Source organism: Trachurus trachurus (genome assembly GCF_905171665.1).
Source record: "Trachurus trachurus genome assembly, chromosome: 3".
Taxonomy (NCBI): domain Eukaryota; kingdom Metazoa; phylum Chordata; class Actinopteri; order Carangiformes; family Carangidae; genus Trachurus; species Trachurus trachurus.
In genome coordinates this window covers 14,706,337-14,723,902 of record NC_139893.1, presented here as the reverse complement: position 1 = coordinate 14,723,902, position 17,566 = coordinate 14,706,337, and the positions used below count along the sequence as shown (strand labels likewise).

At 39.1% G+C, this 17,566-nt stretch overlaps 2 protein-coding genes across 2 annotated transcripts; both read right to left on the bottom strand.

Annotated features, from left to right (window-relative positions):
* Nucleotides 1-76: 76 nt before the first annotated feature.
* vps26a (VPS26, retromer complex component A) lies at nucleotides 77-8,965 on the bottom strand. Its single transcript, XM_084001680.1, has 9 exons — nucleotides 8,861-8,965; nucleotides 7,422-7,571; nucleotides 6,819-6,894; nucleotides 4,962-5,118; nucleotides 4,145-4,309; nucleotides 3,918-4,024; nucleotides 3,568-3,669; nucleotides 3,354-3,463; nucleotides 77-2,628 (listed from the first exon to the last, which is right to left on the bottom strand). Exons 1-9 carry the CDS (start codon nucleotides 8,861-8,863, stop codon nucleotides 2,512-2,514), a joined length of 987 nt encoding a protein of 328 aa, XP_083857806.1. The 5' UTR covers nucleotides 8,864-8,965; the 3' UTR covers nucleotides 77-2,511.
* Nucleotides 8,966-10,596: 1,631 nt separating this feature from the next.
* srgn (serglycin) lies at nucleotides 10,597-17,128 on the bottom strand. Its single transcript, XM_083969355.1, has 4 exons — nucleotides 16,901-17,128; nucleotides 15,063-15,204; nucleotides 10,888-11,111; nucleotides 10,597-10,802 (listed from the first exon to the last, which is right to left on the bottom strand). The coding sequence occupies exons 1-4, from the start codon at nucleotides 16,953-16,955 to the stop codon at nucleotides 10,708-10,710; spliced, it is 516 nt and encodes a 171-aa protein (XP_083825481.1). The 5' UTR covers nucleotides 16,956-17,128; the 3' UTR covers nucleotides 10,597-10,707.
* Between the last annotated feature and the right edge of the window lie 438 nt (nucleotides 17,129-17,566).

The following is a 17,566-nucleotide window of genomic DNA, read 5'->3' as shown; positions in this document are numbered from 1 at the left end:
TGAAATGTACTCGTTCACAATAGGGAATCAAACTGAACTCTTCCGACATTGTTTTTAAAGAGTGTTGCTCACAAGATTTTCAGTATAAATTTGCTTTATTCACTATTCATTTAAGCTATATATTTGGGTTTGGTGTATATACACACATCATACACATATCATATCATACACACACCCGCACACAAACGCACACAAACACACATTGATGACATGATTAAACATTGTGTGGAGATTAACATGCAGTAGATAAGACGAGGGCAGAGAGTTTTGGCATTTAAGTGTTTCTTCATTACCTTGACAGGTATTTAAAGTACACCAAACACACCCTACCTGTACAGTGTTCAGAAAGACAGAAAATATATCCGACAGGCAGAGAGAAACAAAGCGTTACTTGCAAATAAATTACATTGTTCCCAGACAAAGAGGGAGACCAAAATGCAAGTTCAACACTCGTGTGAAGGAACAAAGAAAAAAAAAAGAGGAGTAGTAGAGCTGGGTATTCAGACATATGGGGAAAGAAACATTATATGGCAGCATGACTTGCACATTAAAGAGACAAAAAGCAATATAATATTGTACTTGGCAAGTCCAATTAAAATAGGTAGTGATATATATAAATGACAGTATCATTTCCATTACAGACAGAGGAGATCTCTGAGGTGAACTTGTCCTTGAGTGATGTTTCATTTCAGCTTCCATGCCCCTTTGAACAAAGTTAAGCATTGGAGGGAAAAGTGCAAAACTGGCCACAGACCTTACACACGGGACTGGCAAGGTCACCAAACTGTGTGTGTGTATGAGATTGTGTTTTTAAAGCAGGGTCTGAGCATCACAGTGGAACATTGTACTGCATTACTTCCAGTGCTTACAACAGCAGACATGAGCCGTTCATTACATCAGGTTCCTTAAACCAAAACAAGAGGAACAGAAAAAAAGAAAGAAAAACAACAGACACACCCTCTGAAAAATCGGATGAAAGTGACAAGAACAGTGGCTCTAACCGTCTGCAGACCGCGAATAGCATTGCTTCATTATTCCACTGAATCATTCAATCAGTCATGTGGTGATAACAGGAAAAAAAAGTAACCTTTGAATTTCAGAGATTGACCGTGGTGTATGTGTTACGCTGACTGACTGATGTGGTCATAGTGAGCTCTGTACAGAAACTTCAAGGTTCAATTCACTTAAATTACCAATAAACATATTTACTATAAGCCAAATTAAATGTGCAGACATTTTAACATATCTCTGTAAGGTTTCCTCCTCTACCACGATAAAATAGAAGTTAGTGAATTTTCACCAGTTCAGCCCAAAGCACTGAAATTCAATTCTGCTGTTCGACCATCGTAACGTTTGAATTTTGGTGAGCTGGCCCTTAAAATGATTGTGAACAACAAACAACAACTGGTTTCCATTCTTCAATGTTAGTCTTAAATAAACAGCACCATAAAATTCAAACAAAATGCAGCATGCTAGAGAGACACATGTTGAAATTCGGAGGCAAACCTGTAACAAAGTCCCAAACCCCATCAGTGAAAACTGCATCAAATATTCATCTTAACAAGAGATTAAAAAGTTGTACTGAGCTCATGAACCTTTAACAAGAAGAGAACCTGAACATATGATGCTTTTAGAGCTGAAATAACTAGTCAATAAGCAGTCGGTTAAATCAACTGGCAACCGTTTTGATGATTGATAAACTGTTTTGTTTTTTTTCTGTTGTGTAATTTTTGGGATTGTAGACTGATGGCTGTGGATGTCACTTTGAGCACAAGTACCAAGGTGACATTTTATAGACTAAACTAATTAAATTAAATGAAAATGAAAATAATGATTAGCTGCAGCCTTATATGATTTTAAATTATTCTAATAATTGTATGGAATAAATGACATTGTCCATGTTGAATCAGATCTTTTTCCTTGTATGAAATGAAAAGTTGACTGGAACAGGAAACATGTAGTCGAACAATCCAGCCACATTTGAGGGTGAATTACAGGATTAGATTTATGTTAAATTCAGTAAAGTAAAGACATTTTACAGCATTCTGTGGACTGTTGAAACGTATCTAACAAAAACAGCAAGATGGATGAAGGAGAGCACAGTGGCGTAACCGTATCTCAAACTCAAGTATTATATATAAACCTCTCATCAACTCATATCTCAGCATCTTAAATACCTGCAAGCCTATCCAAATTTTGAGAAACGGTCATTTTGTAGGAGGTTCGGGATGGAGGATGTCAGAGAAATGTCCTGGGGAAGTGGAAGTGCTGGCAACATTATGCAACCAAAAGAAGCTGCGGTGGAGATCAGTGATGTGGTGATCGTGTGTCGCCATCTCCTCTTTTCCATCGTTTTTTCCTGTCTCAATACGCACTCGACAAACTGTATGGCCTGAAAATATGTTATGTGTAGTCATGTATACAGACATTTCTGAGTCCAGGGAGATAGTGGGGCAGCCTGTGTCTGTCTGTGGGGCAGTCTGTGTGTATATTCAGTTCATAGCGTTGTCCTCACATCTCCGGCTGCTCCGCACTAACTGGCTGGTTTCGGGGCTCGGGCGACTCGTAGCGTTGATGGAAGTTTCTTTTCCTCACCTTCTCGGGGGCTTTTCTCCACAAAACAATCTCCTACACATGGAGGCAAAGGGATTAATGCAGGGAAACAATACATAAAAAATACAATACTCTCAAGGTTTGAAACATTAATTTTTTAAATATTGTAAATCATATGTTGTTAACATTCAAGTTTGCTTAGAAGTAAATTTCCCTTTCCCTTTACTATCTTCCTTATTTATTACTATCTACTGCCACCAACTGTTGATCAGCAGAACAGCGTGAAACCAACAAAAGCTGCCCATGTGGTGTGGATCCTTGTGCACATGTACTTAATAAAACACCACTGTAATCAACTCTGAGCTCTATCTCAGAAAACACATGGCAAGCACAGAAATGAATGTTACAAATTACAGAATATAAAAATATGTAAGTAAGTAGCAAGCAATATATCCACATATAATTTCCCACAAACATTGTGCTGTTTTATTTACAGCCTAACTGAAAGAGTGATCCATTTAAGTGATCTGTGTGTTATCTCATTGTAATCAACAACTTTAATGGAGACTAAATAGACTAAACTATATCAGTGCCATTACAATTACGGTATGAATTTGTATGGAAATAAAAATTAACCATATTTCAGTCTTTACTTGGAAAGATCAGAGGCAAGATATGATGTAAACAAGACTTAAAGCCCAGTTTGATACAGACACAACTTGGCTCAGTATGCTGCAGAAACATACAGATATTACTTCACTGATGTAGGATGCTACTGCTGAGTGTGCAAGTGTGTTTACCTGCTGTTTAAAGTATCTTCTGTCCTCCTCATCCACAAGAACCAGATTAAGGAAGTAGCGCACAGAGAACTTCTTGTTGACATCCCTCATGGTGGGTGTCAGGTCATATCCTGTAAGATAAGACAGGATGTCATTCACACTCAGTGAAAATAAATGTCTAATGTAGTGATATGAGGTTATATCACGTCAGCTGGTGAGAGGGAGGAGCTCTCACCTGCCAGGAACAGTCTGATGGGGATCGATTCTCCTTTAACTGGAGCTCCATCCATGATCTCATACTTTGCAACCGTCTCTGTCTCAGTGGTAGTGCTGGGACCTAAAAATGAGGACAAACAGCTTTAGTAAGTGAGCAGGTTAGAATAAGTGGAGCACGGCCGACAGAAGTGTCTCTGCTCTTACCGGCGCCAAACTAGTCTTATAAAGAGTAAACTGCAGCAATTTACTGCTACAAAACCTCAAATGTAATCATCTTGTGTGAAGCTACAGGTCCATACACACTCATTACTCACATGTCTGGCATTTAATGTAGTTTATTTTTAACACACGGCTACTCTGGATACTTACCAATGCCTGTCATCTCCTTCTTGATGAGCTGTAATTCCATGTGTTGGATCTTGATCCTGACCAGCAGGAAGTAGATCTTCCCAACAATCACATCCTTCAGGTGGTACCTGGCAAAGAGACACATAAAGAAGAAGCTGCTCAGACTCACAAAGTCTTCCTTGAAATTGAGGTTTTCTATGGCAGCAAAAACAGCTTCAGCAGAAAAGTTAAAACAATATTGATCTCACTTGGATTTATTGTATTCAAACTCGATGTGGAGACAGTCTTCTATTCCAACTTCCATCTTGATCGAGTTGTTGACATCTGGGTAGGTGGCTAACTGGTGGACAATTAACTCGTATTCCTTCACTAAGTCAGACAGACGACGAACTATTGTCACCCTGAGGAAATACCTACAGGAAAAACACACAGACACAGCAAGCTGAGAACAGAGAAGCTTTAAGACCAAGGCCAAAACAATGCAGAACATGCTGTTCTAATTAACCACTGCATTGGTCTTCATGAAAACAGGCCTAAAGTTTTGCTGGTATGATTTAATTTTTTTGTATATAGTATTATTTCACAAGTATTAGTACATTTTCCCCCATACCATTCATTCTACTTTTGTCAGAATTTCGCTGTTTTTAAGATATGCTATTGATAATAAGGTCGCAACTAACAATTACTGTAGTTGTCTATCAATAAATAAATAAATAAATACATTATAAGAGTGTTAAAATAAATAATAAAAATAATGCATCCTTTTGTTATCAATATAGTCCCTATAAATCAAATAATAATACTATGATATTGATATTATAATTGTAATCTCACCACAATTGATACCTGTACCAGTAACAGCAGTATATTAATTGATCGTCCTACCCCCCAGTGTATTAACGGACAGACAGAACTAGAAAAGGCTGCATGTGGTTTGCGGTCCGAAGGCTGAAAGTTCCTGCCTGTCCAAAAGCTAATGAGTTCACGGTCACATGCAAGACACACACATTAATAATACAACAGATGCTCCACATTGCCTCATGTCAAAGTGCACTGTGTGTGTACCTTAGCCTGACATTCGCTCCAGTGTAGGACTCGTAGGGCTTCTCCACCTGCATGAACTCAAAGTCGTAGCTTCTGTTCTGGGTGAGTTCTCCGGGCAAAGCCAACTCTTTCACCAAGTCCACAAACTCATGGGTGTTACTCTTATCAGAGAACAGCTCTGAAATACAGCAGAGTGGAATTGTTTAGCATTATTGTTTGGAAGCAAACCTATCTTTGTCATGGTTTCCCCAATTGGTGACATAGTTAGGCCAAATGTATTCTAAAGTTATGTCAACCTATCTGTACCATACGGCAGTAACGGACTCATAGAGGTCCAATGGTTGGAACATAATCATTGCAATGATGCCCCTCCATTAGCCAAATATTTTCCAGGGGGTTTGGGGTAGCTAAAACCTAAATAATTTGACTGTGGTGGGCTGCCCTGACCCTTCCCTGTTTGGACCTGTTTCACGCGAGGCCTGTGTTTTTTTTTTTCTTATGTGGCTGTTACTGGGTGAAGAAACTATGAGAGAAGAGAAGTCAGGTGTTGTGGAGGGGTAGAAAAGCAGCTTACGTTGCTCTGACGCTATAAATGATATAGATATGTGGTGACTTTTTTCTTTTGGCTTTCTGATGTGACCACAATCCACACAGTTCTCTGCAGGCAAGCTGTAAGCCTTTTCAAATATTTGTAGCGTAGTTTCGTTTCATTTTATGTAGTAAGCCGTATGTGGCAGAAGTAAGGCTGATTGATGTGTGAGCAGTGAAATCTTTTGATGGGATTTATGTGAGTAACTTATTTTTTTCTTGGTCATGTCTGGAATAACACAGTTGCTGAAGAATTTCTTTGCCATTTTACTCTGTGGCAGAAAAAATATAGCTGAAGAACATCTTTCCAATATTTCTATTTGGTCAGAAGATCTCTAAATAAAGTGTAAAAAAAACCAACAACAGCTCTCTTCTGTCTTGTCATGTAGTGCTATAGGCTTCATTTTTATCATCATCTCTCCTCTTGCCATAAGGCTTATATCAAGTAGGAGTGCACTCGTGAGGTTGCAAGAAAAATTATTTTGTAGTCATTTCAGCACCACCATAGATTAGACAGCTCCTCCCCTACAGTCTGATGCAATGCTGATTGTTACACACACTGACCTGCGGGCTGTTGTTCAGAGAGTCAGAGCTGTGGTCTTGACTCTAAGTATTCTTGATCTCTTTACTTTTCCAATACAATAGCCCAAGTAATTTCATTGTAAAATCCAACACACTGTTGGTAAAAGTTTATATAGACCACATAGTGTGGGTGTGCGTGTGTGACGCCTTATAACTAGTAACATGCGTGTAGGGCCCGTCATTATATCTCACAATGGGGACCGTGATTCGGTTGCTACACTGCTGGATGAGCTAAAAAAAACAGTGTAGACTTTAAAAAAAAAGGAAACTTTGTCCTAAACTTCAAACAGTTTTCCGTCATCTGGATTCACTTGTCCTTCAGCACACTGCTCTCACCCCCTCCCTCCCTCCCTCCCTCTTTAGCGTCAATACAGTTGGATGAGGTTCAGCTCTACTACTGCAGGCTGCGCATGACGACCACATGCTCCGTTAAACCTTTGAGTCACGTGAGGAAATCCTATTGTTGAAAAGTAGGTTTCCAGCAATAAAACACGATGCATTCAATGAGCACCTCTGATTTTTCACAGAGCTAATTTCATAAGGAAATTTTGATGTTTGGACTGTTTAACAGAATATACACATCTGTAGTATCCTATTTACAACAAACAAAATAAATGGTTATTTTAGCAAAGTATCATATTTATAAATATTTGTTATCAGCAAGATAGAGTGAGAACAGAGGAAATATGATAAATGCACCATGCTCACCTATCTGTCCAACAAACTCGATGCGGATGCCCTGATGCTCCAGTCGCTTTCCTCCCTGCTTCACATTTAGATTCACCTGGAAAAGAAAGAGTTGATGAACCAAAAAGCATGCCAGCACAGTCATACTTTAACAATGTCACCAATTTGCATCTATATTACTATATGTTTCTTTGACAAAGAAAGACTGGGGTATATTCTCTTTGTAGACCATAAAGAATATGTATCTCTACCGGGGCCTATCTCTTCTCATATTACATATCGCTAGTACTAAAATACACATTTTTGCCCAGCCCATCAGTTGAAAATGACCAGTGAGAGTACTATTAAATACACAGTGTTACTTAATAAAACTGACAGATCTCTACATTCATACATCCTTCACATAGCTGATTTACCTCCTCTCAAATTCAGAGCACAAACATCAAAACAATGTTAGTTTCCCACAGAACCCAGGTAAAGAGAAAATCCCAAAATAGACAGTGCATATTATGTAAATAGAGTTAATACATAATATAATATAATACGTAACATACATAATACATACATACACTAGGCTATGTGTGCAGAATTCCCTTATTAAAACAGGTCTGCTCTCTGCTTTACCTTTCCAGACACAGACTCTCCATCGTAGAACATGTAGTGTTTTTCCACTTTCCCATCTTCTGTCTTCAGCTCAGCTGTCTTTCTGCTCTCTGCATCGTTCAGCAGTACGTCTATTTCACATACCGGCCCAAACAAACCTCCTAGGAAACTCTGAAAAAACAATGCACATGATAGACGACATGGTTTTACATAGGCTACTAGCTGGTGGATCTGTATAATAATTTGGCAAAGCGTTTATTAACAGTACATGTGATGGAAGAAAAGGTCCCTTTTTATATTAATCATGAAGTGCATGGACTGTATGACGCTGAATGACAGTTAAAACTTTTGCATTTCCAACACTGAAAATTAAAATTTATAGGACAACTGGGGCTAAAAATGGCACATGACTCTCAGGATCTAAGCTGCTGAAATACGAAATCACAGTTTTTAATTACTGGGTAGATTTTGCAAACTGCCACTGCAGTGAAGCTGATACTTATATCATTTATAACCACATGAATCCATTAGATTAGATTGACACACAACACCACTGACACTGGTGTTACTTGGGTGTGTCCTTGACACAGTCATATTCTGTGGTTTTCATCATATAAATCTCATTCACTTCACTTCCTAGTCCTACTCTGTGTCCATTACCCAGTGAGAAAGAAAAACAACATCTGCAGTGCTATGTCCATACTAACACAATCATGCATCTCAGCTACAAGGCGGCCACATTATTTCACAATGAGCTGGCAGCAAAGTCACAAACACATGCTCCAACAAGCAGCAGCAGCAGCAGCAGCAGCAAATCCGGAGAAACGAGCCCAATCATCAAGATGTCAGGTGAGACCAGTCACTGGCTGGAAACGACTGGGATGCTTCAATTCATCACGTCCCAAGACGCAGCAGAGGCACTTACACTTAAAGAAATACATCATAGTACCACAATAACACTATATCAAAGTCAGTAGCAGTTGGATAGTTAGGACATTAATTAACAAAACTGTGTCCAACTTGAATATCTTTGAAAACAACAACATAAAACCATTTAGCCTATACAAGTTTAAGATTTTGTTGCTTAACAGCAACAATACAACTTTAACTAAGCAGCAACATAAGCTAACGCCCGCATGTAGTTTAGCCCACTTATAGCTCTAAATAACGTTAAAATAAATAAGCTAATTTTGACGCAGCTATAAGCAAATTGCCACTTTTAGTAAGTACTGTTATTAGCCACAAGCAGAGCTGCTGCCAACCAACTGGGGCCTCGTACGTTACTGATGCTAACACAGCTACCTTACCCTTCCTGTCAGCTTTACATTATTAACCAGCTGCTGTCAGCCCAAACTGCAGGCCCGTGTTAATATTAGACTTTTTCTTTTTTTTCTAAGGGATAAACACTCCAGTTTACTTCGGTGTAGTCGGTACACACGATGCTTGTTTTAACAACTCACCATCTCGGCCGTGTAGACAGTCCAAGCTAACAGCTAGCCTCGCTCCGTGTAGCCAGTCCGCCTGAACCAGGAGGTAGAACCGAGCAGAGCCGTCATGTGACCCGGGTCATGTGTGTGTGTGGCCCGGGGTGGGGTGGGGTGGGGAGGGGAGGGAGACACTGTACACCGATTAGTACAGGATCATGGGACACAGGCACACTTATTATCACTTTTTATCTTTATCTTTTATCTTTAAAAAAAAATGTTTTAGTTAGTATAGTCCCCCCCCCCCCCCCCCCCCCCCCCCCCCATTATTTCATAATAACCTGAAATTATATTGACTTTTGTGTTGCTGTTGTCCGACAGTAAAACCAGTATAGTCCAATCTATCTCCTTTAAAAATAAACGTTTTAAAGTAAAGGAAGTCCATGTATTATTATTATTTATTTATTTATTTAGCCCAAGAGTTCTGGTTTAAACATTAAACTATACAATTCTTTGGTGCAATAAACCAGCTCACTATGGCCTGTACAATGAAGCAGCTTATTTCTAGGCGCAATATCACCTCAACTGAGATTTATTTATTGTATGCTTATATTTTCTTTTGTATATAGCCCACTGTTAAGATGGGGAGAGGGGGAGGGGCAAATTTTTGGGTTTATTCTTGTAGTTTTTAATTTTTGTAATTTGGTAATACTGTATTTAACTTTGTAAATTTTGTAATATTTAATTTGTAATGTATCTTACATTGTTGTATTGTATTATTCTGCTATAATATTCTTCACATTTGTACACTGGAGCGCTGTGACAAAAGAATTTCCCGCAAGGGATTAATAAAGTAGCCTATTCTATTCTATTCTATTTTTCTAGAAAATTACATATTATCAATCAAAAAATACAATAGGCCTATGTGTTATACTTGTTAGCAAGTATAAAACTCAAGTATGTTGTACAGAAAAGACATGATATTCAGTAGCAGAACAGAAAACAGAGTAGGAGTCAGGATATAGTAAACTGAAAACACTTCTGAATACTGTTGTTATAAATCCTTTATTAATATAAGTATATCAAATGCAAATTAGACAACACAGAGCATGTTGAAATGTATGCATGTGCATAATACATGTTGTATATGTTCCAGCTCACAGTGGTTAAGATTGCATTAATCTATTCCTGAGGGGTTTGGGCGAGCAAGAGTCTCTTGTTCAACCTTGCAGACCAGAAGTTCCCAAGATTGGCTGCACGACCCTCCTGGGTAAGTGTAAAGTGTCACAACATTTGAGACAAATGGGATCAAATAATATAAATAAGTCTTTGTTTGTTTGTGTGTGTGCCCTTAAGGAGCACATGGCCCAAAACACAACACAATGTCCACAATCCCCACAATGAGTAATGCATGGACAACAGCATCATTTTATTGCACTTGTATTTACAAATGTTTGAAAGCAAATTTCAAATTTTATATTAAACAGCATCTCAGGGAAACAAAAAAAAGTCACTATGTATATGAACTGAATTACAGTGTATGCGTTTGTGTTATATGTGTGGACTGTTTGACAGATACTTTTACATTGTTTACAGTGGATTTTTTATTTTTTATTCCCATCTAACAATACAATATGACCTTTATCGGTCTCTGAGTAAGCACATTTTTCCACCACCAGGTGGTGATGCAATGTTGGCTTTACTATTGAGTGGGCAAGGTGGAAATAAAATAGATTTTAGCCGTGTGTGTGTGTGTGTGTGTGTGTGTGTGTGTGTGTGTGTGTGTGTGTGTGTGTGTGTGTGTGTGTGTGTGTGTGTGTGTGTGTGTGTGTGTGTGTGTGTGTGTGTGTGTGTGTGTCTCTTTCAGTGGGAGGGTGTTGGGTCTACAGCTGCAGAAGGTGGTCGTCTCTCAGGTCCTGCTCTGCTGGTTTTGCAGACCTGCTGGGGAACAATCGCCTCAGACCTCTCAGATCTTCACCTAAAAATAAGGACAGGTCAGTTCACATAGGACATAAAAAAGGGGGGTGGGTTACATTAAGTTGGGAGTTAGAAACTAAAATTACCAGTCTTTAGGTCCATGTCTGTCTCTCCAGAGCCTGTCTCACTTGCAGCTGCAGTGGCCTGGTCCTCCATGAATCCAAATCCAGATCCCTCATAAGCACCAGAACCTTCTTCGGCTGGGAAAAGCTCTGGGGACATCGTCTCTTCACCGTTCTCCTCCTCCATATCCTCCTCCATCTCTTCCTCCTCCATCAGTGGACTGTCATCCTCCACAGGCTCTGCCTCTCTGGAAACAGGAAAAGAGGCAGGCATTGAGAAATGGTGTGGGGTTTGGCAGATTAACTGTTTGTTTGAAAAAGCTGTCATCATTTCAGAAAATAAAACTGTTAACTCATTGTCATGTGACATTTTCATTTGCATGATATACAACAACAAATGAATGCACCTTCTCAAACTTATCTATTTGCTGTATTTGAACTGGGATTTCAGCTCTGAAGATCTCACCAAAATTACTTGAAATAAAAATTCATCTGAATTAAGTTTTTCCTCAAAAAGTAACAACATACCATACTATACTACTACTGCTACAACTACTACTTCATCATTTAAAACCAAGAACAAGCTGCAAGATGCCTCCTGCTTCACAAGCGTACAGTCCATTCTTAGCAGTACAAAGTTTCCACATTGCACTTGTGTAAGCTATTAGTTCCTCTGTGCGTTAACCTTGTTTAAGGTGGCACAGAGAAACTTTCACCATTAAGTCACATCACTCCGCACACTTTCAGAAACAATTAGCCACGATAACACATTAGTGGGTGAAGGTGGACTTTATGGGTGTTGTTATGTCCATGTTTTTCCAGGCTAATGATTCTATTCATGTTGAAGCTATCGCTGCGAAACAGGGCTTTTTCTTTTCTTTTCTTTTTGACTTTGAAACAGTTAGCAGAGGCAGGTAGCGGTGATAGAAAATACATGACTAGGACGATGTCTAGAAAGATGCATGTCACTAGGTTAAAGATAAAGACTGTGCGAAAACGTATGTGGGAGGACAACAGGTGTGATTGTTTTCACACTTCTCTTTCTACATCTGTCTGACAATTCACATTCATTTAACATGTTTATTGGTTCATAGTTTTATTTCAATATAGCTCAGTTGAACTTCAACAAGCAATAGTCGCCCATTAATAGTTTTTAGGATAACATGTTAATTTATCAATCTCTGAGGCTCCTCTGATAAAGCCTCATGACCTGCAACTAGTTTTAAAATAAAGAAACAAAAGTCAAAGAAGCCAAGTGAATGTCTTAGTTTTTAAGGTATTCAGCACTTTCAGAAACAGCTTAAACTTAACCTGAGTCGTTGACAATATTTAGACAGACTTTCTTTTGAAGGTTGTTGAAATAATTGTAAAGGAAGAAATCCCATTTTAACTACTCAGTTACAGTGTCCTTACATGTAATCTGGTACTTCTCAAACTCGTGTGCTGCATTTGCAGACATAAAACAATAGACCAGAAGCAGCGGCCCACCAGGCGTCACAGCCCACTTCCTCTCAACACTTCCCTCTGACTTCCTGTACAAGGCGCGCTGCAAAAAATAGGGCTTGTACTGAGGCCCTGGTGTTTCCAAACTAGCTCAAAGTGATAAAGGAGGCCGAAAAAGAGTCACATACTAACAACACAGACCTTCTTTAAAACAAATATCCACTTTCTTTTACTCTGTCTCTAACCATCCAGACTTGTCACCTGCTCGTGTCGGCATTTTGTTGCTTTCAGGCTCAACAATCCTTGTTCATTTACAGCATTATCTGTTCAAGCCTCACAAACATCTCAGTACGTTTTCAGATGGACTTCATCTTTTTGGTCAAATCAAATACGGGGAGGCTCAGGGGAGAAACATACAGCACACATCTATGTACTGTACGTTTTTCAACACACCCAAGACACTGTGTGATTTCCTCGGATCTGATTGAGAAAGAACTGAATATGATTTGAGGAATTCATTTCTGAAAACTTTCCCTCTTTGAAAATAAAACATCATTACCTGATATGATCAAAATCAGTTAAGAGGAACTCTAAAAGAGGAAACTGAGGGCTAAGACCTAGACTGTGATACCGTCTCGGCAGTCACATGCATTAAAACATAAGGTCTTTTACACGAACCATATGCCACACGCACACACACGAACCCATGAACACACGCGCTTCCTAACCAGCTCATTACTTCCAGAAGTTCACTGTTTTGAAGTTCATCTAAATGGAACGATCTGGACCAAGAGTCTAAATAAACAGGATGATCTGAATTCCTCTTTGATTCAGCATGACAATATCTCCTATACCTTCACAACTTCTACGTCTTCTTAAAGAAGACATAGATGAGTTTTGTTTTTATGCAGTAAGTGAAACTGACGAAGTTGGGAAATAAAAAAATTTGTCTATGGTGGCTGTGAGATGTGTATGTTCCCTTAAGACACAGGGTAACTTCTGAGCTCCTTCCTACTAGATATCAAAAGAACAGAAATATGGTCAGCTTTAACAACAGGAAATCGCAGGCTGCTGCTTTAACACACAAACAAATGAACTGAAATGGTTAGAAGTGTCTAAAAATGCTTTACTATTTAAGGCAGAAAGATGAAAATATGTGTCTCTGAACAAAATAGTAATGGAGATTTATTTATGATGTCAAACTACTGTAGCATGAAGCTTGTGTTGACAGCTCCATGGTCCTGAAAGATACGAGTTGTGCTGAATGCAATCTATTTCCTTCAGTTTCTATGAAAACTTACCATGAAAAATAGACTTAATTTTTAAAATTTGAAGTGAATGTGACTCACTCCCTCAAGCATTTGCCTAAGGATACTCCTATTGGGATTAAAGTTAAGATCTGCAACTATTTATTAAAATTAAATAAGAATTGTCTTAATTCACAATCTTTTTTCTTCTATTAAAACACAAAGGAGGCAACTTTTGCATGTTAGAGCTAAGTCACCAGCAGAAACGATGTAAAGCACCGTATAAGTCTGGTCATGTTAAAACTTAGATGCCATCATTGCATGAACTACTGAGCTAGCATAACATCTAATGGATTTACAATTTCAAAAGTAAAACTGCATAGGTGCTTTATCTGCACGTCGTGAAGCAGAGTAAGAATGAACCCTGCAAGAGACATAAAAGTGAGTCATGCAGCGAGTGAATTTGCACCCACATCGTTCACATACCATCACATCATGGTATCTCTGGCTGTCTCTGCAAGATGCCTCGAAACAAATACACTCCCTCTTTACTTTAGTTTACAGTACACAGAGCGTAAGTATGCCTCCACAAAGAACTCTAAACTGACCAGTCCCTTTCCCACAGACCAGCATTAAGAGGAAATGTATGTGAGTTCATATATTGATATTCATGGCCAAAAGTAAGTTTTCATTATCATTCTACTCTTTACAGCTTAATTAATTTCAAAAATGTTGAAAGTATAGTTCAGATTTCAGCACATTACCACTCTAATTTCATCATCTTTCTCATTATACATCTTTTCATGACATCCATATAAAAATCGAGTTTAAATAATTTAATGATAATAAAATCAGAATGAACTGACATAATCTGGATGATATCATCCCTTTTTTGCTGAGAAACTATCAACATTTCTCACTGTCATTCCTAACTACTAGGGAGTGAAGCAAAACTGGCCACAGATCACCGTTTACTGCTTTAACTTTTAGAAACCTCTAACTCTGTGTTCTGGGACAATGTGGAATAGACAAAGAGCTCCTCTGGTCTATTCCAGCTCTAACTACCCTGCTCTCTTTCTTTTTCTCTTTCTCTCGCTTCCTCTCTCTGTTGTCCCCTCTGTCTCCCTCCACGCTGACTCCTATTTTGGCTTTTCTTGGCCATCTACCTCACACTTACACATTCTCTCTCAAACACAGAGATACACCCAGATAGAGGCCGTGCTGCTGGAGTTGTGTTGACCAAAAGTGAGAGATCCAAAGCAGAATCGGCATTTCTATATTTAAAGTCTGCATTTATCTGACAGTTAGTATACTACACTATCACAGAGTTGGTTGATTTACTTTGTTTTGCCTTTCTGGGCCCAATTCAACACTGAAGTGAACGTGCTGCCACTAAGACACACTCGTCTTTCTTACGCTGAGCAACTCGCAGAGAAAATAAACCATTACATCCCAAGCTTAATGTGCACTCTCTTAGAAATATACGTAACACAACATATGGGTACATACAGATACTGTGCAGCTGATGCAGGCAGTTTGGCTGGTAAGTCTGGATTCCACTCCATCTCTGGACCTTGGTGAGTCACACAGTTGGCCTGGTCACCCACAGGGTTACATCTCACAAACTTGTATGAAGCAGTCCTCGGTGCGCCTGGGGGGAGAGAAACAGGGTCATTGATGTTCACTTTTTTTTGTCGTGTAGTTTTTTTTTACGCAACAATTCACTTCAGTCAGTTTTCTTGAGCAACATCTGGTTGCTCATCTGGATCAGTTCAGAGCCATAATTAAGGTTTACTAGTTCCATGTTTGGAGAGTTACAGGAGATTACAACATGATTCTGCAACAGGTTAATGTAACAGGCGGTCTGTTGCCTTCAGAGCTTCTCATTCTCCTCAGTAATGTGTTACAATATCAAAACTTTTTCAAGAGACTGCAAAGGAAATTGATTATGAAGGGTATCTGGTGCTGTGTAAAGAAACTAAACTGCGTAAGGAAACTAAATCAATAAATATCATGACAGTCAAAAACAGCAAGTAAAAATTAACAATAGGAAGATTGCACTTATTAAGCAAGCACTTCAATGAAAAAAACTTGTGTTAGTCGCATAAGTCGCACATCACACATTTGTACAAATCCGTTATCAAAATCTATTTCCTGTTTTGTCTACACTGTGTACTGTTGCTTTCGCCTTCTGTCTCCTTCATCACAAAACCAGCTTCAAGTGTAGAGTCTGTGCTGCTCTTCCATCATGTGAAGCGGCCATCTGGTTGTTTTCTTCTACTGGTTTTGGCTCATTGTCTCACTGTAGAATGAACCCTGACCAACCGCTTTGCCTTCCTTTGCTGCTTGTGTTTTTCTCATCATTCTGATTGCAATATACAATACGCCACAGTAGCAACAACTTCCTCCTGTGCATTATTGTCTTAAAAATGAGTGCATACTAGAGACAGACCCCAGATAGACAAATTTGTAAGTGATGTAAGTGATGAAAAATCTAATTCAGGGAAACTTGTTTGAACTGTTTGCATTACAATAACTTTAAAGGCATCCTACTTCCGTTAGCACATAAAAAGTGCAAGTCGACCAAATTCTTATTGATTGAAATTTGTGATTTTTCAGTTTTTGGTGATCTTATCTTTATTATCCCCTGGTGGTAGCCTGTTGCAAAAGAAACTGAAAAAAGGGTGTTTTCTAAAACTTCAAAAATATTGTTGTTATTCTTTTAACCTGTACCAAAGTTTCCCTTCGTCATCTCCTCCCACTACATCAACAAAGGGACATTAACCTCCCTATGTCATGGTTGAGAGTCCAAAAAACCCCTTTACATGTACAAAGCTTTCAACAAGGCACATCGAAACTTAATTCGGAACTGAAACGCCTTTGCTCTTTCTGGTTCAATCTGAAAGAAGGCAGGACTTTTTCAGATATTTCCCCCCTTGAGAAGCTGAACCTTCAGTCAACCTCAGAAGAAAGAACAATGACCTGCTGTGTGATTTTAGATGTTTTGAAGGTTTGGGTTTTTGACAATCTGTTCCAGGAGTATAGCTACAGGTGTGAGGATGTTGAGCTGCCATCAACCCAACTACTAGGACACACAGTTCTGAGGTTGGAGTTGTATGAGTCAGAAGCTGTCGGGAATCACTACTGTATATGATGACACACAGAGTCAAATAGGCATACAATAACAACCCCTGGTTACTACTGGTCATTCAGATGGGTGGAGTCTATAGGAGCACAGTTTGACTTTTGTGTTAGCTATTCTGTATGAAATAATAACCTGAGTAAAAAGTAATCTACTACTACCTGTACCTCAAAAACACACACTACCATAAACAGTCCGGACTTACCCATTCCGTTATGTAAGGCGAGGCAGGAGATGGCGAGGAGCAGAAGCAGCTTCATCCTCAAAATGCGTCTCTGATAATAATATATAGGCTATATATATAATACCGTGAATATGAAGGATCTCCTTTCACAAAGCGTGCACGTCTTTACGCGGGGAAGAAGATACTGACTGTGAAGTATCTGAGAGTCAAACTCCCCCTAGAAGAGCTCAGCCCTCAGAGTGCGTCACGGTTTCCTGAAGTCTTCTGGTGTAGAAAGTGCAGAACATCCTCAGTGGAAACTTTTGCGTTAGCTGACTCTAAATATCCGATATCAACTCCCGAGTTTGCGTAACAGCGCATTTGGGCTGAGGAAATACCAGAAGATAGCGGTTTAAGATTCAATCTGTATGTTTTTTTTTATGTAATGAAGGAAGAGACAATTTGTTTTAATTGGCCGCGAAAAGAAAACGACAGTGTTTGTCTGCTTGCAGCTAAATTCACTTCAGACCTATTCACTTTATTCAGCTCGTGCATAAAGCTGATTCCCCGCTGAAAAAAGCAGGTAATTCACTGAGGCTGTGGATGAACCCGGTTTGGGAGTCAGCAGCCCCCTCTCCTGAGATACCTGCTGTATAACAAATTATAGCTCAGTGACCTCACTCAGTTGTTTCTCTCATCATAAGTCAC

Bases quoted from the DNA above. Each gene is read 5' to 3' on its own strand.
- vps26a (XM_084001680.1), bottom strand. The intron at 3,670-3,917 runs GTAAGTATCCAG...CCTCATTTTTAG, and splicing joins GAAGGAGATGACAGGCATTG to GTCCCAGCACTACCACTGAG. The intron at 2,629-3,353 runs GTAAACACACTT...CTCCATGTGTAG, and splicing joins GAAGATACTTTAAACAGCAG to GAGATTGTTTTGTGGAGAAA.
- srgn (XM_083969355.1), bottom strand. From the start codon at position 16,955: ATGAAGCTGCTTCTGCTCCTCGCCATCTCCTGCCTCGCCTTACATAAC. The intron at 15,205-16,900 runs GTAAGTCCGGAC...CTCTCCCCCCAG, and splicing joins CGCCTTACATAACGGAATGG to GCGCACCGAGGACTGCTTCA. The intron at 10,803-10,887 runs GTAATTTTAGTT...CCTTATTTTTAG, and splicing joins AGACATGGACCTAAAGACTG to GTGAAGATCTGAGAGGTCTG.